The following is a 19,129-nucleotide window of genomic DNA, read 5'->3' as shown; positions in this document are numbered from 1 at the left end:
GTTTCTGCACAGATATGGCCTTAAGGAGGCAGCAGGATGATGTAAACGGCTGTAGAGGATACTTATCGTGAGCAACACACATTTTTAAACTAAAGGCTTCAAACCAATGACATTTATAGGACATCAGCTCAGAAATTATCTGGAAACACAGTCCAGTGAGTGTGAACGGGGACTGAAAACCAATGCTTTACAAAGATCCACAATGTGATTCGACCAGATCCTCTATAGCTTCCTTTTTTAGACTATGAATATTAAGCACCATTGGCCTATGGGCTAAAGCCTGTTGTTTACTCAACAGATTGAAATGGTAAAATAGATTTGAGTCGTAAAAAGAGCCTTTGTGCCTGCCTTTGACGGACAAAATGAGTTCTGTGTCTTTTGATTTATTTATTTATTTTTCTTTTTAACAGATGTGCTGTTTGAAGAATTAATTCAAACTCGATTTGTATTATGTTTTTGTTCTTCTAAGGCATGCTAATTGACAGGCCAATGCGTACGCTTGCCAAAAGCACATTTTTTTGGACATCTTATCTTAGGGAAAGTACACACCATACCCATTCCGAGTATTTGATTGCAGATAAAAAGCACATTTTAGACACAAAGTCGATGCTTTTATCTAGGAAATGTGAAAATAAAGTTACATTTATGGAGCTGAAGACACAGAGATAGTGAAATCACACTTACTCCTGTAGCTCGGACACATAGTGGAGATAAGGAAGAGCAATTTGGACCAAACAACAAGCAAAACTGGACCGGTAGATGCTTGTCTTGCATCATGATTAATTAAGTCTAATGGAAAGTGCAACTTAAAGATGTAGGGAGTAGCAAAAAGTGTGTCTAAATATAGCATCAATAATGCAGCAGAGACTAATTGGACTTAATTAAATAAAGCACTATAATAGACAAACAACAAAGAGAATATGCGAGTGACTGCTTGTGTGCACACAGAGTACTTTAAATTCTTGTCACAAATATAGCACAGTTTCCATAGGCGTTCCCTGATTGGAAACACACGTAAACAATCTGTGAAAGAAGATGTCGATCTGAAGGCTCGGCGAGTCACTTGTCTTGTTTGTGCAGTGTTGCTGTTTCTGTCGGAATTGTGAACATCTCTCTGTAGTAAGTAAATAATAAGCAACCTTAGGCTTCTGAAGAGCTACAGTTTGAAGCTCAAAATGCTGGCAGCCCTGCCTCTCTTCTGCCTCCCGGCTAATCTAGAAATCGGCAAAGAGGGACCATCAGCGGACCTGAGGCGGGCCCCCGAATGACACCTGGGTGCTCAAACGAGCCGTCTGTAATGACACGCACCTGTCAATCAAACTAGCAACGCTGTTAATTCTGCATCACATTAAGCCTGAATATAATTTGATTGGGTTCAGCACAGTTGTCATGAACGGGGAAATTAGCTTTAGAGACAGAAAAATTGTTTTTTGTACCGGGCTGTAAACATGTTTACTGTATTTCTGCTGTGAAGTTGGACATTTTAACATGCAGCCTTATGGAGAAATTCGTCAGGAAGTGGCAACAAAATGCTGTACTCGTCCTTCATGCTGCTATCGGTAGGAATGAGTGCAGGTTTAAATACGTTGTCAACTATTTAAATCTTTTTTTTTCAGCTTGATTTAGTTAAAAAATAAATAAAGTGAGCCTATTCTATCGTCGCAGAGCAGAGCTGACACTGTGAGGAAGATTGATGGCAAGCGGGCTTCATGATGATGTGGCTGACACGAAGATCTTATCAAGAGTAACCAGAGCGCCACTTAAATATCCAAAAGCAAATATCACGCAGTATTGTCGCATGGCTCTTAATTTATCACAGCATGGCTTTGTCAACCTGCTGTGACATGTTGCCTCTGTATAAAGGCACATTACTGCACTTATCTTCTTTGCCAGCTCCCGCTGTGACAGCAGCATGGCATTGTCTACCAATTCAATTATCGGATGGCAGGAACAGGACCAAGCCAAGAGTTATTACCGGAATAGTTGCCCGCAGAAGCGCTATGGTAATACGCTGTTTTCTTTTTAGTTATTCAAGTCGGAGCATCATATTCAGAGTCATGCTTGGTTGGAAGCCATGGCGTTAAGCCAAAAGGTCACCGTAGCTACACTGAAACAAGAAGATTCACACTAAGGTGTTGAATATATTCCACAAAACTTGGGCAACATGCTTGAGGGCAAAAACTGTCCAGAATATATATTTTTATGAAATTCAGACAAAGACGGATTCACAAGTATAATAACTCACGTCTCTTTTGAGGACAGAATATCTGATATCATATGCAATCGCACCCCCTCAGCTCTTCTGTATGCTCCATGGGCACGCCGACGCATTTGATCGGAAAATAAGTAGTCTGTCGCGGATATATGATTGTCTCATCATTCATATTTACTCTGCTAAATTGAGGATCAGTCAAGCTTATATTCGACACGATGATGTAAGCCCTTGCAAATAACTTCATTAAGATGGATCTTAAAGCCAGCAGATGTAATAGGTAGGCGCAGCACATTTGTGACTCAAAGACCCAGCTTGAAACTGGCATTAGAATCATGATTTTCACACAAATAAGACGCAAGCTTTCTAGCTTTGGTTGTCCTCTTAGTTTGCCAAGCAACCAGTAATGATGTACCTTTTTAAAATTGTTTACAAGATTCAGAAAATGAAATTTTTACTTCCTTTGTGAGAGTGTTATTAACATAATGATATGTTCCCGGGGGCCCACGAAAGACCGGAGCGCTCCTTACAAGTACCTCTTATCATCAACAGCCTCAGTAAGGACTGCATTTTGTGTTTGTAATCAGTGCCTTAAAGCTTAAAGTATTGAAGCTTCTGTTTGAATTATTCCTCCTTATTACTATCATTATTATCATTGCAGCACAACAGAAAAGGTGTTCTCAAAGATCCACCATCACTAAAATCTCTAATGCAAGCTTCATTTTCGACCCACTTTGCAATCCACTCTGTCCTTTGCTCACCTATTTGTTGTTGTGCCACAAAGAAAAACGGAGTTCAGAGCTACCCACGCCGACTTAAGAGCATCTATTGAATGTCTGTCTTGTAATATGAATTCAAATTAGCACCTATTTAAATTGATGTTTTTTTCAAATTACTTGCACTTCCTTTGTTTGTTTTTCCGTACAGTTACCTTGACCTAACTGCTCACCCAACTAACAAACATAATAATGAGAAAGATTAAAATGTATTAGTGAAGGTTGTTTCTTGCTGAGTGTTTTTTTACTTGCTCCTGCTGGTGAGTGAATTATTATCTGTTTTAATTAGATTTTCTTTTTTTTTTCATACCGCACAGAGTCAAACAAGAATAAAAGAGAACATGAATGGCAGCCTGTTGGATTACTAGCAAGTGCAAATTTTCAGAAATCAAATATTTATTAAAGGAAATATTGAATTATAATTAGCCTTTTGTATAGCTTGCTGATTTTACTGAAGATCCAGCTGCATACTGTAGATACAAGTGAGTCCAGCAGGGCACTAAAACACTTTTTTTTTGGAGATTAAATTAGAGGTGAGAGCACCCAAAATGTCAGCAAAAGTGCGTGTGTGAACACAACTACCGGCTTACTCGTTAAGCGAACGCTCACCGAATGTGATATACAGTGCGAAAGGAGTACTTGTTATGTGTTCCCACATTGTGCGAGATGCGAGATCCTTTAACGAGCTGTGCGAGGTAAGGCATGGTGAGGCTTTAATTAAGAGGAATCAGTCAGTCAGCAAAGGAATTTCATTGTTGCTGGCAGTCTGGGGAAGAGCTGAGCATTAAACTTTCGATGGTTTTACTCTTCCAGCTCTTCACCGGATACTTATGAGATCAAGAATTGATCGCAACAAGACCTTTCTCTTGGTCTCCTGGTCCACAGACCTGGTATTTCATCAGCCCACACTTAAAAACCAGGTGGATAACGTCAGCCGTGGTTGCAGGATAACCACACTGTTCTCAAAACCACTTTGAGTGCCACACTGAATGCATGTTTAGTATTTGCCCTGTTAATTACAAAGCCTGAAGCTTTGAAACCACACCTGGGACTCTGTGCCTTCATCTCATCTCATCTGTTGCTTTGTTCTGGCCCCACTGCCTCACTTACCTGATAGAAATGTACGCAGCATTCATTCCTCATCATGACTATTAGTCAGCTGGAACACCGTAGGCATTTTGAAAATTTACACACAGTCTGGCTTACAGAGGAGAGTAGTGGTAACAGGAGCGCACTAGTGAGGCTGTGAAGAAATGAGACAGTGCTGAAATACCACTGACCTTTAAAGTGTTAGTTGGCTATGTCATGCTGCGTGATCCGGCTGCACCTTGAACCACGTTATGGAGTACTGTGTTTCATGGTTTTCACGGCATTTTTTTTTAAGGACAAATGAATAATAATTAGACAAATAATGTCCGACAGGCAAAAGCGAACAGCCATGACATTAAAGATAACATTAATCATTTATTAGCATCACAGTTTCAGTTTTCAAGAGAGAGGGAGAGAGAGAGAATTCAACCAGCAAACAAAAAGGTCAGCCCAACAATATTTGAATGTCAAAACTAACAATCTGTTTGAATGAAGATACTAATTCTCACTAATTAACACAGACTTCTTTACAGAATCTTTAAACCTATACCCACCGATCAATAGCCTGATAATCAAACTGCATTGCCATTTTAGTTTCGACTTTAATTATTCAGCTTGACATTTTGCATAGGGGATGGGGGCTATTTTAGTATTGCTATCAATAGCGATGGGCGTATCCATCCTACTGCCTCCATTTTCATTTAACGTGGAAGCTGTGGTGGCAGTTACAAGGAGTAAAGTAAAACCAAGTGACAACCTCCGATGCTGGGAAAAGAAACCAATTCGGAAGGGCTAAAAACTGTAATTCCTGTAATTCCTGTCAATCAGGCGTTGCCGTTTGATAGACGGCTTATTAGAGCATCCAGGCGTCATTTGGCCCACTTTTGGTCCGCCGATGATCCACATCTTTGGCGATGTTTAAATTAACCGGGAGGCGGAAGAAGCAGTGCATCCAACATGGATTCTTGGCTTCAAAACAGCGCTTAGGTAAACCTACTGGTGACCTCACTCTTGCTGTGTCCATTGTTTATACTGTCATTGAGTGAAACCAAAGGTTTTTCTCCTAGCTTTCTCCAAAGCCACCAGACTCCTTTGACAAAAACGATATTTTTTTACCTTGTAAACACAGGAGTTGCTGGCCAACTTTTAAAACACCAAACTCTACTCCTGTGTTCTGCTCGGTAAAATTAATGTTTTTGTCAGAGGAGTCTGGTTGCTTTGAAGAGGGCATTGATCCATCTAAATTCTTGAGTTTCCTGTCAAAAAGAGCTAAGAGTAGTCCCCGTTAGGGGTTCCCCTGGCTGTTATATTTTATCTATAACAAACCAAGCCCTGAGGCCGGATGTCAGTGAAATAGATGAAGCACTGCATGGACATCACAATAGCAGCCCATGATCCGCACTGACAGATGTGCTCGTGCCTGTTAGACAATTAAAATACCTGCCTCAGTGATGTTTCATTAATGAAGTCATTGATGTTTTTGGTGCAGTTGATCCAGTCTGAGTCTTCAGAGTTGTTGGTTTGATTTTACCCAGTGATGTCTCAAAATATCCACAGACACACAAACAGTGTTTGTTTTTTTTTTTGCAGTGAAAAGCTTCAACTTGAGCTTTTAAGAGTCATTTAAGTTGAGTGAAGTTGATTGATGCTCACAGTACTGACACTTCTCCTCCACTAGCCTCCATACAGCCCCGCTATAATTCACTGGTCAAGATATCTGTCATCAGTGAAAAGACCTCCACTTGAATTTCACTCCATTCCTGAAAATGAGTCATCCGTCGCGGCGTAAAGCTTTTTCTGGAAGGGTATTACAGACCCTCTATAGGCTTTATGATTCTCCACCTGTATTATATTAGAGAGCCACAATAAAACCACATATGGGTTAAAATACTGATCCTAATATTTCCACTTAAATATTTCAAGTGTTCATCTTCTCTGGCTCTATTTTTCTTATACCAGATTTTTTTTAAAGCCTTGTTTGCCATCTCATTGGTGAAATGGGCTTTTCAAAGGCTCGATACATCTGCTCCAGTTTGTTTCAAGTCCATCTGGTGTAAATTTCCAGTGCCAGAGAGGAGTTGGAGCAGAAGTTGAATATTGATTAGACCAATCTGAAATATTCACCTCTGTAGAGCAGTTGACATCGCACGCCCCCGCAAGATTAAGTGAACGAGCAGACCACTGAATCCATTTAACAACTTAAGTTAACTTGGCGAGTGCCCTCACATTGTACTGAATAATGGCCTGAACCATACAGATTTGAGTAACACGAAAAAATTAGCCTGACTCTGTTTTGTGTTTTTTTTATTGTGCTCAATGCATTCAAACCAAAGACAGGCCAGGAGAGCTGTACAAATAAAGGTAGAAAGAAAGAACAGGCAGGACGACACAAGTATGTGACAGAAATCCAGCCTGTTTTGTACTACAATAGAGAAGTGTCTTGCCTTTTCTTCGCTGTTGTGTACAGTCTCAAATGACTTATACTTTGGACAGTAGAAGAAGAAAATAAGGCAGTTGTTGTTTCTCTGCCATGTGTGAGTTGAGAAGAACATCACATCAAAATCAATCAAAGCCTGTAGTCTATACCTGCAAGTACTAACGCAGAGTAATGTGGTGTTACAGTGGAATATCTCTGATTGTGCAGCAAAAGTGATGGATTCTTCACATTGTACTATTTTATATGTGGCGTGGTGTTCCTCTGCCCTCGTTGCCATACTTCTTCATCTGCTCTGGACGGCTGGGATCCATTTGCTGAGCAATTCTTAAATTCCCAGGAGCCATAGTTACCATTAAAAGAGAAATCCACAGACGTAGTTCTATCAGAAAAATGTTCTCTTCCGCTGAGATATTGCACCATAAAACCTCTTGCCAATACTTCTCGTCTTCCAGTTTTAGCTGAAGTCATGAACCTGGTTTGGTCTGAAGGAAATGGTACACATTACTTGTTAAAGGAGAGTATACCAATTGCCCTTTCTCCTCCTTCTCTCTATGTCTGATGGATCGAACAGTCTGTTCATATAAAATGACAAGTTGTTATTCTGTAAAGTACGGCTCCTTTTCCCCCCTGAATGTTAAAACTGAAGATGCAATATCACAATAATCAGTGCAGTGTTTCTAATAACTGCATCTGGTGCTGCAGCTTTATTAGTGGTGACACAACACTTATCTCCTCTGGGACTAAGTGCCCCGCCAACCATTTCACAGCTGTAGCATTGCTTCAGTTATCTGTTGCATAAAGACAGCTGTGCATCATGTGTGTGTGTGTTTTTTTAATAAGCTGATTTGATATATGTTTTTAATTTAAGTTGTTGATTGAGCTCACACCCTCTCAGTTTGTTTTCTATTAGGTACTGGATTATATATTTTTGACTTGAAACACTGAAATTAAATAACCTTCTGAATGAACAACTTAAAATAGTTATGTCTCATTTAGCAGACTGGAATGTGAACAAAAAGGGAGACTCTAATGACTTACGGCAGGTAAACACAAAATTAACAGAAGGCAGGTGGTGAGTCCAGACAAAAACAAGCTAAATCCATAAATCCAACAGAAGTCCAATAAAAAAACAAGACACACGTGAAATCTAATCAGGCAAAGGTGAAACTAATCAGGCTGAAGCAGACGATCCAAGTTGGCGGGAAACACAAAGGGAAACAAAACAACACAAGACGCAGAGGGGAGAAATACAAAATAAAACAGAAAACACTAAAGAAGAAACTCAAAACCATGACAAATTAAGTATTTTATAGATTTAAAGACGCCTTATTCAATATGTTTGTATCAGCAGAGGGTAAAATGATGATGTCCATATGAAACCCAAAGAGTCACTGAACTACAATTCCCTTCATCATTTTAGCAACTTTCAGCTCACTGTTTTGGTTTTATCACCTGCAAATGTACTATTCTTTTTCAAGATTCAGCACACACAGCTGTTTTCGCTGATAAACCTTTGATAAACACATTGTTCATTTTGTCCAGCATCAAAAAGCAGAAAATTTAGTGACTAGCTGGTGAACACAGTAGATCTAAAGAGCTAAAAATATATATGTCCCTCAGCAGTTGTTGAGGATCGAAACAAGAAACAAAACTCCAAGTGGAAGCTTAATTTTGCTGCATATATGCTGGTCGAGTGAATAGGCAATATCTTGACAGCTACATTAGCTGCTAGTTCCTACAATGTTTTATTCCGTTCTTTATTCAGGGAAACCTTGACTGAGCAAATAGCTCACAAACATAAACAATATACAATAAATAGCCCAAATGGTTAACAGTTAAAACAAGATCAAGTTAAAACCAGTTAAACCAGTTAAAACAAGATCAAATTAAAACACAGTTAAAACACAATTAAAAGCAAGATCAGTTAAAACTAAATCAGTTAAAGCAAGAACACTGTATATTTCCCATACCATGTATTAAAACTTTAAAAAATGTTAGAGTTGTATTTATTGTCTCCTTTGCCCTCAAAGTGGCCAGGAAATAATTAAATGCAGATTTAATTACAAAATGACAAAATATAGGTGATATGTGGAGTCTTATCCAAATACAGTCCAAGGTTAGATGCTGTTATAATTAGAAAATTGCGGTGCCCATCTGAGACAAATTGCCAATAGCCTTTATAAATAATACTTGACATGATTTTATTGATGATATACAACAGTACCCTTCTTATTGCTCTTTGATGTAAGTGTTTTATAGCCTAGAAGCTGCACCTCAACAACAAGTTTTTAGCCTCGGCGGTGACTGACTAATTTAATTAATAGGAACAGTTATTTCCAAGTGCTCAAGGTCATGGTGATTACTTAAACCCGAGAGAAAATATTACAGTTGCAACAAAAAAATCTCATTAAATGGACTAGGCCTAACTACAAAATGCCTCCTGCAGGAGGTCGTTTTGAGTCTTGACAGGCTCAGGTTGAAAATGTCAAGTTGTTATATAGCTGTCATCTCACAGTCGGTAATGAGGAAGATGATATTGCTCTGACCGTAGCACCCAAACAGGTGATGCTAGTCACACGGGGGGTCAGATTCATGATTTTTCCTCTCTATGTCACCTCCTTCCAGTGACCGAAACCAATTTCCACTGTCAAACTATGTTCCTGCCAATTACTGCTCCAGCTTGAGCGAGTATTGTTGGACATTATAATAAGGACCCTTCACCTAGCTTGCCAGCCGGTAATTGTTGGGCTCAAATGGACACTGGATTGTACTGAATGGGTGTTTGGATGTCCAAAACATGGTGAAGCAGGACCAATTGTGTTTTCTGTTTTTGTCTTAAAATAGTGATCATCGTCTGGCTTTCCATGTCTCGGTGCCATGTAGTTTAGCTGACTTGGGGCTTTAACAAAAAACTATTTGTAGATTGTGGTTATTAGTACGACTAAAGCCAATTGTTTCCCATCTTTGTGACGTGGGTGAAATAAACCTAAATTTGAGCTGTTGTGCAGAAGATAAAGATGGCAGGAGGATGTGAGGAAAATAGACCAGAAACAAACAAAAAAATCTCTGCTTCTTTGTCCCCACAGAATGAACCAGGCTCCGACCACTGGTTTTGAAGAGGACGTGGGTGCAAGAACAACACATCATGTCATGTATCCTGAAAGTGCCATAGACCTGGACAACACCACCAGTCTGGTCTTGATTCCTTTCAAGACTCTGGACCTGCAGTGGATCATTAGTGCTCTGACCACGGGTACCATTAAACAGTAAGTGTAATTATGAAATGTTAAAGCTGTTCTAATCAATAATTTATATTAGGAATGGATGAATTGATAGTGTAATATGAACAATGTTGCTTCTAGTGACAAACGCACAAAGAATAATCACCTGAGTCTGCAGCTCACCTCAGCTTTACAGAGATTTTTACAGAGACTTTCCCAGCACCACACCACTGACAAGACAAGATTAGCAACTACTCGGTGAACATAGTGGAGCATTAAGCAACTGAAACACCAAGCGAGCTAAAATGATTGATAATTGAAATTGATATTGGACTAGATAGCCAGAAACATGACTCTAAATGAATACTAATGTTGCCCTGTGTCTGCGGGATGTGTAATGGGAACTGTTTGCAAACACGAGCCATCTTCACTTCATTAAAAAGGGTTAACGTTCTGATCGATGATTCTCTGACTTTGGAGCCACATGCTGATGGGTGTTTGGTGAAAAAACACTGAGGCTTAAATTAGGTTTCTATTTAGAAACAAGTTTGATCTAAAAAAAAAAAAAAGTAACTTGTTGCTGCCACATTTTTACCAATATTAGATTATGGGGATCTTCTGTAGATGCGTGTCACTGCTCAGGCATTGCATATGATAAATACAGTTTATCACGCTTCCCTCAAAGCTCTGACTCACCATTGTGAGATTTATACTCGGGTAGGATGGCCTGGCTTAACAAACTGCAAATACAAGGTGATTCTTGTGTTGCCCCCATCTTATCTTATATTTCTCAGAAGTATGATGGGCAGTACTTGTTGCAACCAAGGAACTTTTAGATGTTGTTATGTTATATGTTCGTACGTAATAATTGTGATAAGGACGATGTGCGCTTATAAATGACATTGTTTAATTTAATTGTCTTTACAGTCATGGATACATAAGCATAGTTTCTGTAGCCATTAGTTATGCAGTATGTTTTAAAGCAGAAAGTAAATATACATCACTCTTATATGAATTTCTATTAGCATTCTGCCAAATAATATAAATTCTGCAATCAATACAAGAGACTCACTGAGTTTTTTTTGGCGTATCATCTTCGGACAAAATAAAAAATATCCCACTTAATCATTCCTCAGTGAAACTACAGTTCAACTCTCCTCTAAATTTATAATGTGCGAACGCATTACAATTCATCATGCATATGTCGCACTCCCAGATTCATTTACACTCTCCAAACACCAGATTGTCATAACAATCACACCCGCTCAGTATTCCTATTTGTCAGATTGCCGTAAGTACAAGGATAATCACTCAGTTTTTAATCTTCCAGTAAATTTCACCTTCAGCTGCTTCATTCTCAATGACCCGTAATCATTAGCTTGATTACTGGACATCCAGGAAAAAAAATGAAGCCCCCTGCCAATTCATGCCACTGCCAATAACTCAAACACGCCAACATGTTAGATGGTAGAAGGACGAGTAAATCCAAACAAATGTTTCCTATGAATGCGCAGTTGTCTTCTAACTCTGCCAAAGCAATCATTCTGCATCATTAAAATTCACTTTACTGGCAGTAATATCAGCTTTAGACCAGCAGCCATCAGCTCTTAACTGATGTGTTGTGAATTATTTGGATACATTTTCTAGTCTTGTTGAATAATATGGGTGTCGCAGGACTGACTGTTCTTGGACTACATTCACACTCCTGACGTTGAATCATAATGGTTAAATTTAAACACTTCTCTATACAAAAATGTCAACCCTGTGTATCTTAAAGGATTTGCTTTCTAACATTAGGATGTATAAAGTAGTGTAATAATATAATGCACCAGACGATTGACAGGCTATTTTCATATTCATTCGCCGTTTTGTACAGTTTCATGCCATTTTCATTTCTAAACGGCATTGGACCAGTCTGTACAATCTTTGAATTTTAATGAGACTCATTGCTGCAGAGGCAATAGCCTTGATAAACCCTACTTTAATTGGAAACATTTGTCTGGATTGTATCTTACCATATAGTCATTACTTTTCATTTCAGTCATTAGTATGCCATCTCTTTATGTTTTTCCATGAAGTCTGCAAAAGCGTGTTGTAGAATTTATGCTGGAAGTGAGTCAGAGTTGGGGGTATTGAGCGAAACATTTCATTGACGTTATACAAAATCCTGCTTTTACATTCATTCAAATGACCAGGGTCATTCATTTCTCTTATAGTCTTTGTCTCTGTGTCTATTTTATTATTATTTTTAGCACCCCCGGTTTCAGAGTGCAATACCACTGTGGTAAATATGCCCGCTCACTGGGCTCCGGTTCTGGCATGACACCAGCTCTGCTCCCCATTAACATTCCCCTACACCTCGGGCATGAAAGCCTCCTCTTCCAAATCACCAGTGGTACAAACTCTAACACCGCCTGGTGCTCTGAACTCAAAGCTCTGAGTCTAGGAAGCCTGGCTAACAAAGCAAGCAAATGTTAACTAACAGTATCTGTAGTTTGAGTTGAGTTTAAGTGTTACATACTTCTTCCAGGTGATCATACCCGGGGAACAAAGTTACGTAGAGGACACCATTCACGTGATTACAAGTCAGTGTAGCGTCAACATTATTTAAATCTGTTTTTATGTTAGAAAAAGTACAATGATTTACAATGGATAAAAATAAAACCTCTTTTCTACTACAAATACTGGTGCACTACACAAATATAGTGAATCCCAGTAATAAGGAGAAAGTCATTATAAGTTTAACTGATGGTTTTTATTACACTTGATTGTAGGGGGTGCTACAGCCCCCTCAGCGCCCCTGCTGCCTGCCTCGATGGTGAGCATATGTTAATGTGATGTGATGACCTCTAAATCTGCCCGTAATGTTTAATCAGCTTCAGCCTCATACAGTTGGAATAGGGAAAGACACTTGGTGTTTATTTTTAGACATGTCCTTAGTTAAATTAGATTCGAATCATGGATGGGCAGATTTTAGTGAGATTGTAGATGTGATACCAATGATTGTAGACAAAGAAGCAGAATTGCATTTCAAGGATTTTCAAGGTTTAAAGGCCAGATTTTAAGCTTCTGGTATTTTCTTTTGTTACAGCACATATATACCTGTTTCATCCAGGATAAAGGCAAACAAAGATAAGGTGAGTTATATGAAGGTTTGTGCAGTACTTTTGATTAACCATGGCATCACCTTTGTTTGGACATTATGCTCTTTATCATTATATATAGATATATACATGGCCAAAAGTATGTGGACACCCAAACGTGACACAAGTGATTGTTGAACATTTTATTTTGAATGCACATCTTATTTGATCCGTAGCAGATCTTTTTGAGACTCATCTTTCTACTTCTTCTACCACTGGGTGTTTCACATACCATAAGTATTATGTTGCTACAGTTCGAGGGGTATGTGGCACTTAGCAGAACGTCATATCGCTTATTGTCACTCACACATACCTGTCCTGCCAGAATATGACAATTCTTTAATGGAATATGCCACTGCTGATGATGGTATGTTGCTGCTGTGCTGGAAAAAGATGGCAGGCTACTTGTCCTATACTGATGGGTGCCACTTTACACCTAGCACAGCTAGGTGTAACTTTATCATCGTTATCTAGCTTTGTACGGCATTAATGCAAAAATGTCTTCATGTTCCATAAAATTTCAGTGGTATGCATCATTAGAGCAACAGTTATACTGTGCAATAAGCATATACACAGCAGTGGCATATGCCAGTAAGAATCAAATCAAATTTGATGGTGGGAAGTGGAAGTGCTATCAGTAATGACATACACTAGTCACAGTGGCATACACTAAGAATTGACATATAAAAAACAAGAGTGGTACACATATCGGTATATGCCAGTTAAATTGGTATCCATCAGTGGAAAGCAGTGTTTTGAAGTGCCATAAGCCGGTAGAACAGCAGCAGAGCAGTGACATACCACATACAGTCAGCACATGCTACTAAAAAAGAGTGGCATACCATCAGCCACTTATCAGTCTCTGCACTGCTGTAGCATTAAGTGGCCGAGTGCAAACCGTTACTGTAACAACAGCCCCACACCAAAGCTCTCCAAACTACACTTTACTTTTAACTACATATATATAGTGTATAAAGTTTATATTGACTATAATATTAAATATATATAATCTCTGTCTCTGTAAATGAATAAGTAGCAGAAATTTCTGTGACTCTTGCAGGTGCTGATTTACAGTCCCACATTTTTCAAATATGTTTATGAGTCCTGGCTTGAAGGCCATGGAAGATACCCCTCCACTGGCTTCCTCAGCTTGCTGCTCGCTATCCACATATGTGATGAGGTAAGAAAGTCCACATGTATTAGGCATGACTTTGACAAACAAGTTCAACTGAAATCCCTCAGTGGAGAGGAATAACTTTACAAGGACAACTCATTGGATGTTTTGTTGCGTTGCATTTTCAGGATGAAAAAATTCAAAATATGTGCATCTGAAGTGATGTGGAAAATTAAACAAATCCACAGATGAGTGAATGTAGCTGAAGTGTATAAAGCTTGTGTATGATGATGTTTTCCTCTTCCTTTGCTCCTCGTCTGGTCCAGGTCAGCGTGTTTGGATTTGGTGCAGACCAGTATGGAAACTGGCACCACTACTGGGAGGAGAACCATTTGGCCGGAGCGTTTCGACACACAGGAGTCCATGACGGAGATTACGAATACAATGTCACCCTGCTGCTGGCAGACAAGCACAAAATCCAAATGTTTAAAGGCAGATGATACCGAGCCCATACGTGCAGTGGGATGCCTACCAAATTAACCTTTTAATGTTTGTTTTCCTCCCTCTTACGCAAGGACAATATTTTTTATCATGATTTCCAAAGACATTCTCGCTTGAACTCTTCTGGTATGTCCAGTTTCCTTTTCCTCACTTAATCTACTGTTTAAGAAACATCCGCCCTACTGACAAACCAACAGAGCTTTTGCCTGGGAATGATCAACAAGCCAAAAGCAACACTGCCACTTGTTTCAAAATCTTTAATCCTAACTCAAATGTGTCTGGGAGTGAAGAAAAAGAAGACGAGAAGATCTGTCATCAACAAGCATGCTATACAGAAAAAGCTTTTGTACTATTACATAGTATGCGGGCAGTGTACTCTTTTTGTTCTCTTTTCTATAGATATTTGGCATTGTGGCTACCTGAAGCTTTGTGTGTTATTGGTCATTGACACAAAATAAGCCCTGTTGACAAGAGTAGTCAGACAATATGCCATAATGACTCACAACTAATGGCTCTGTTGATGTATAGACAAAGTAAGGAGGATTTCATGCAGCGTCTATCATTGTCATTCATGCAGGAGGAGCGTCCTGCAGCAGCAAACATTTTAATTAGCTTCACAGAAAACACACTATTGATTATGATGTAAATATCACTTCAGTGAAGGAGTTTTACATTGTAATAATCGCAGGTATGAGAGAAAATCAGCTCTTTTTTCATCACACTGAACGATTCTGTTCAAAGTCTCATAAACAACCTGCACTACAAAGCTACTCGTACCTTGCTTGTCTGATTGCAGCTGCAAATTATAGGCCAAAATCCAAAATCATTCGCAAAGAACACATTTTGCTATAATTTACACCCACAGAGCGAAAGCCAGGATTTTAGAAATGCCCAGGTCCCTCCAACACACCATCGACCCCACTTAGAAAGTTTTAACCACGCACCAACAATGAAGTGGCTAAAATTATTCAAACTGACCATATTTCATTTATTAATTGATTTATTTTATTACAGAATATTCCCTCAATATTTCTCAACATGAAAGTCCTCTCCACATTGCCAGAAATGACATTCTGGTGGTGAAATCTTAAATCCATTATTTATAACCTGAGGGTTTTCAAATTTTAACATATTCAGTCCAAAAATACTAAAACCAGTCCCCACAAACACACCTTGTCTACTTTTTATAGGGATGGCAATGTTGGTTGGTCAGTTTCTGCATTCATACATACATTCATGCTCCCCATTGGATGAATCTCAGTAACTTTCCTGATCCCTGACTTTTTCCTTTATCACCACCAGCAGGTTGACATTTGTGGATTTGGCTGGAATATCTCTTCACTATTGAACAGATGGCGATGGAATTTGGTATATACATTCAGAATGAATTGTAATAATTTATTGAAAACTGATCAACTTCATTGCTTTTTAATATTCTGAATATTATGCCTACCATTACAAAAGAAGTTGACATGGGAAACAAAAGACTGAGAAAGTTGCAGAATGCTTAAAATAGTATAATGGTTGTAGGTTGCAGGTTGGTCAAAGTTCAGGCTTTCACAAGCAAGGTCCAGCACTTTGGGAAAAACTGTGTGGGCAAATAGTTAATAGTCAAACAATTTCCAAAACCAACACTGAATGCCAATGACCTTAGATTCCTGTAGCACTGAATTAAAAACCAACACAATTATATAAAAGGATGCTACCATGGGGGCTTGGGAACTTCATAAAAACTGTTGTGAGTGAACAAAGTTCAGTTCTTCTTCTACAAATGCAAGTTAAGACTCTACAATGCAAAGTGAAAGCCATATATCAACAACATCCAGAAGCATCGCTGGGTTCATCTGAGTTGGACTGACACAAAGTGGATAGGTGTACTATGATATGACAAGTCTACATTTCAAATTGTTTTTGGAAAGTAGCTGTGACTATCAGCACTGTACTGAAGCAGTGGTAGCATCATACTGTTTTAGAAATTAGGATTACAGAAGAAGGATTACAGATTATAAACTACATAGCTCATTACAAAGCAAGCAGTCTCATGAGAAACCATAATTTTAAGATTGATTTTTGGACTTTCCATTGGCTCTACAGGAGACCTGGATTTAGATTTTTGCTATAGTGAAATCATTGATGAGATATTCATCACTCAGTGCTATGAAAAAATGATAGAAAAGTTTGAAATGCTCCAGGTTCTTTATCAAGTTGTGGACATTCTTCATGTATAATGTAAGTTACAGCCTACACAGGGGTGCCTTATCATTAAATTCAATGATGTACGATACATTTTGGATGTACATTGTGACATATATTTTTTCGTGAAAAGTCGGTGGTAAGTGCCTTTGATGGGAGTTTTTGAAGACTTAATTTCACCAGGATTCAAATTGTGCTATATTGTAATCATTATCATTATGTGTTACCAAATTTGTGAGACACTTTAACAAGTTTATGTTGTTCTTGTGTATTCAGTGTTAGTATTACCATCTTACCAAGTCCAAAAATTGTTTATATACTGTACATGTTGGTTAGGTATGTCAACATCTTTGACGAAACACTATGTTTTTTTCCAGGCTTGATGCACTTGCTGAACGTGTTGTACATGTGTGAATGTGTGAATTACTAAATGCTTTATGATTTCAAGAAAACACAGATGCTCTTATCCTGCCTCTACGTTATCATTTGCACCAACAAATCTCTGATCTGAATGGTTGCGAATATTATCTTGGACTCGTCAGGAAATTGAGCTCGGTGGTGCTTCTCTAATAGGCTATGATTTGCTCCATGTGCCTTGAAACATAATGGGACATTTGCTCTGTTAGTGTCTTCATGATTGCTTTCCGCTCAACGTGAGAGGAGGCTGCTAAGAAGAGGAACCACAACATTTGTTCAGTTCAAATTTGTCAGCCACCTTGTAGGCGACAAGTGGCCCGCGTTTGTACTGCAGGGGACACTGCCACCTAGTGGACAAGAACATGTATCAGCATTAACATTGCTTGATTTGTCCATTACATGACTGATGGGATGACTTATTAACTGATAAAATTGTATTGATTGATCATGTTTAAACATGAATACAATGTCTGTCACTCACCTGTATTTAATCTACTTTTTCATTGAGTTGAGGCATTTATTGTTGAATAGTTAGAAAACCCATTTAAAGCAGCACCTTTTGAAAAATCTATGTTTGATACTTGTGTATTTTCTGTAGACTCAAGAAGTTTACCAACGCGTGGGAGAGACTGATAATGAAATCTTGCATTATTCAGTTGTTCAGTGGACTCCCACAGTGTGGTAAAACACATTTGGAGCTTTGTTTGTTGAAATATGTGGGGGGAAAAGGTCAGGGAGGTTAATTAATTATAAATAATACATTTCAGAAGATGCAGATGTTGTGCGGGTAAGCTGTATTTTAGATGGCCAGCTTGTATGTGGACAGACTACACTGGAAGACATTAAATTCATCCCAGTTTTTACAAGTTAAAAGGAGTGTAAATGATTTAATTAGAATATTATAAATCAAGAATATTATACATACATTTTAGTGTATCTAATTATTTCTAACAAACACCAAGATTGTGTACCTCATGACAACAACTTTGAACGTGTTTCTCTGGTTTCTGCTGTTGTGAAGATTGTGTTTTTCTTACATACAGCGTTCATCTCGTGTCTATCATTGAAATTGTTTTCTTTTAACGGATGAAATCAGAAACATCTGTCAGCTTTAATTGGTGAGAGGTGTTCATTTGACTGTTTAATCCACTGCTACATCCTACAGACAGTAGACTTATAATAAAAAATGTGTGAATGCCAGCAGGATTCTGAGGTTATAATTTCTTTCTACTTAATATACAAGAAATTTAAACACATGTAATATAATCAGCATGTTGCATCTGATATGAGTAATGAATTATAAACTGTACCCCAACAGATTGCTACGTTGTATGCTTAAATGAGATAAAAACCTAAGCTACAGTCGTTATCGCTGAAGAATTGGCTACACGAGTGCTGCTTCACATTTATGTTTTTTGTCCATTATGAGGCAGCTCGGCTTCTCACAGCTTGACTTCACAGTTACAGCTATTTGGTGGCTGGTGTGGGAGAAACTTGTTCATTTTCACAAATTAGTATAATTAGTGTGGTTGCTCAATCGGCAATCACTTCTTATAAATAAAAATTTCTCTCAGTTATCCATAGTTTTAATATCTTGCCCATTAACAGCACAGACTTCATTCAAACATCAAAACTCATAATGATCAGTGTGGGAGTTTTAAGATATGCATTAAGGGTTATGTACCCAGTCACCCGTATTGTATTTTTAGCTCAGCCTGTATGCTCTCTACGTGTTACATTAAAATTTCAAAAAGCTATAATACTTTGGCCTGCTGATTGTCTATGTATAAGCTCATAATAATGTCATGGAAAGGTAATGAGCCGAGAAGAGAGTCAGCGAAGCCCCTGCTTTATTTATACACACTCCAATCGAAATTCAAAATGCTCAGTGCTGCACACTGATCAGCTGCCTCTGAGCACATAATGATGACATATGTGATTTCTGAGTTATGATGAGTTACTCGGCGTTCATTTCAGTGACTAAATTTATCAATTTATTAATCAATCATGCTGCTACTTATAATGA

At 38.5% G+C, this 19,129-nt stretch overlaps 1 protein-coding gene across 1 annotated transcript in view; it reads left to right on the top strand.

Annotated features, from left to right (window-relative positions):
• LOC104928575 (CMP-N-acetylneuraminate-beta-galactosamide-alpha-2,3-sialyltransferase 1) overlaps positions 1 to 17,152 on the top strand; it is a 56,481-nt gene extending 39,329 nt beyond the window's left edge. The window contains exons 4-7 of the mRNA XM_010742883.3: positions 9,601 to 9,780; positions 12,827 to 12,872; positions 13,939 to 14,058; positions 14,319 to 17,152. Coding sequence (XP_010741185.1) covers positions 9,601 to 9,780; positions 12,827 to 12,872; positions 13,939 to 14,058; positions 14,319 to 14,492 — 520 coding nt within the window. The 3' untranslated portion in view covers positions 14,493 to 17,152. The remainder of the gene's footprint in view (positions 1 to 9,600; positions 9,781 to 12,826; positions 12,873 to 13,938; positions 14,059 to 14,318) is intronic.
• Positions 17,153 to 19,129: the final 1,977 nt, after the last annotated feature.

Source organism: Larimichthys crocea, chromosome XIII (genome assembly GCF_000972845.2).
Source record: "Larimichthys crocea isolate SSNF chromosome XIII, L_crocea_2.0, whole genome shotgun sequence".
Classification (NCBI taxonomy): domain Eukaryota; kingdom Metazoa; phylum Chordata; class Actinopteri; family Sciaenidae; genus Larimichthys; species Larimichthys crocea.
The sequence above is the reverse complement of the archived record's forward strand: the minus strand, read 5'-3'. Positions and strand labels throughout refer to the sequence as shown.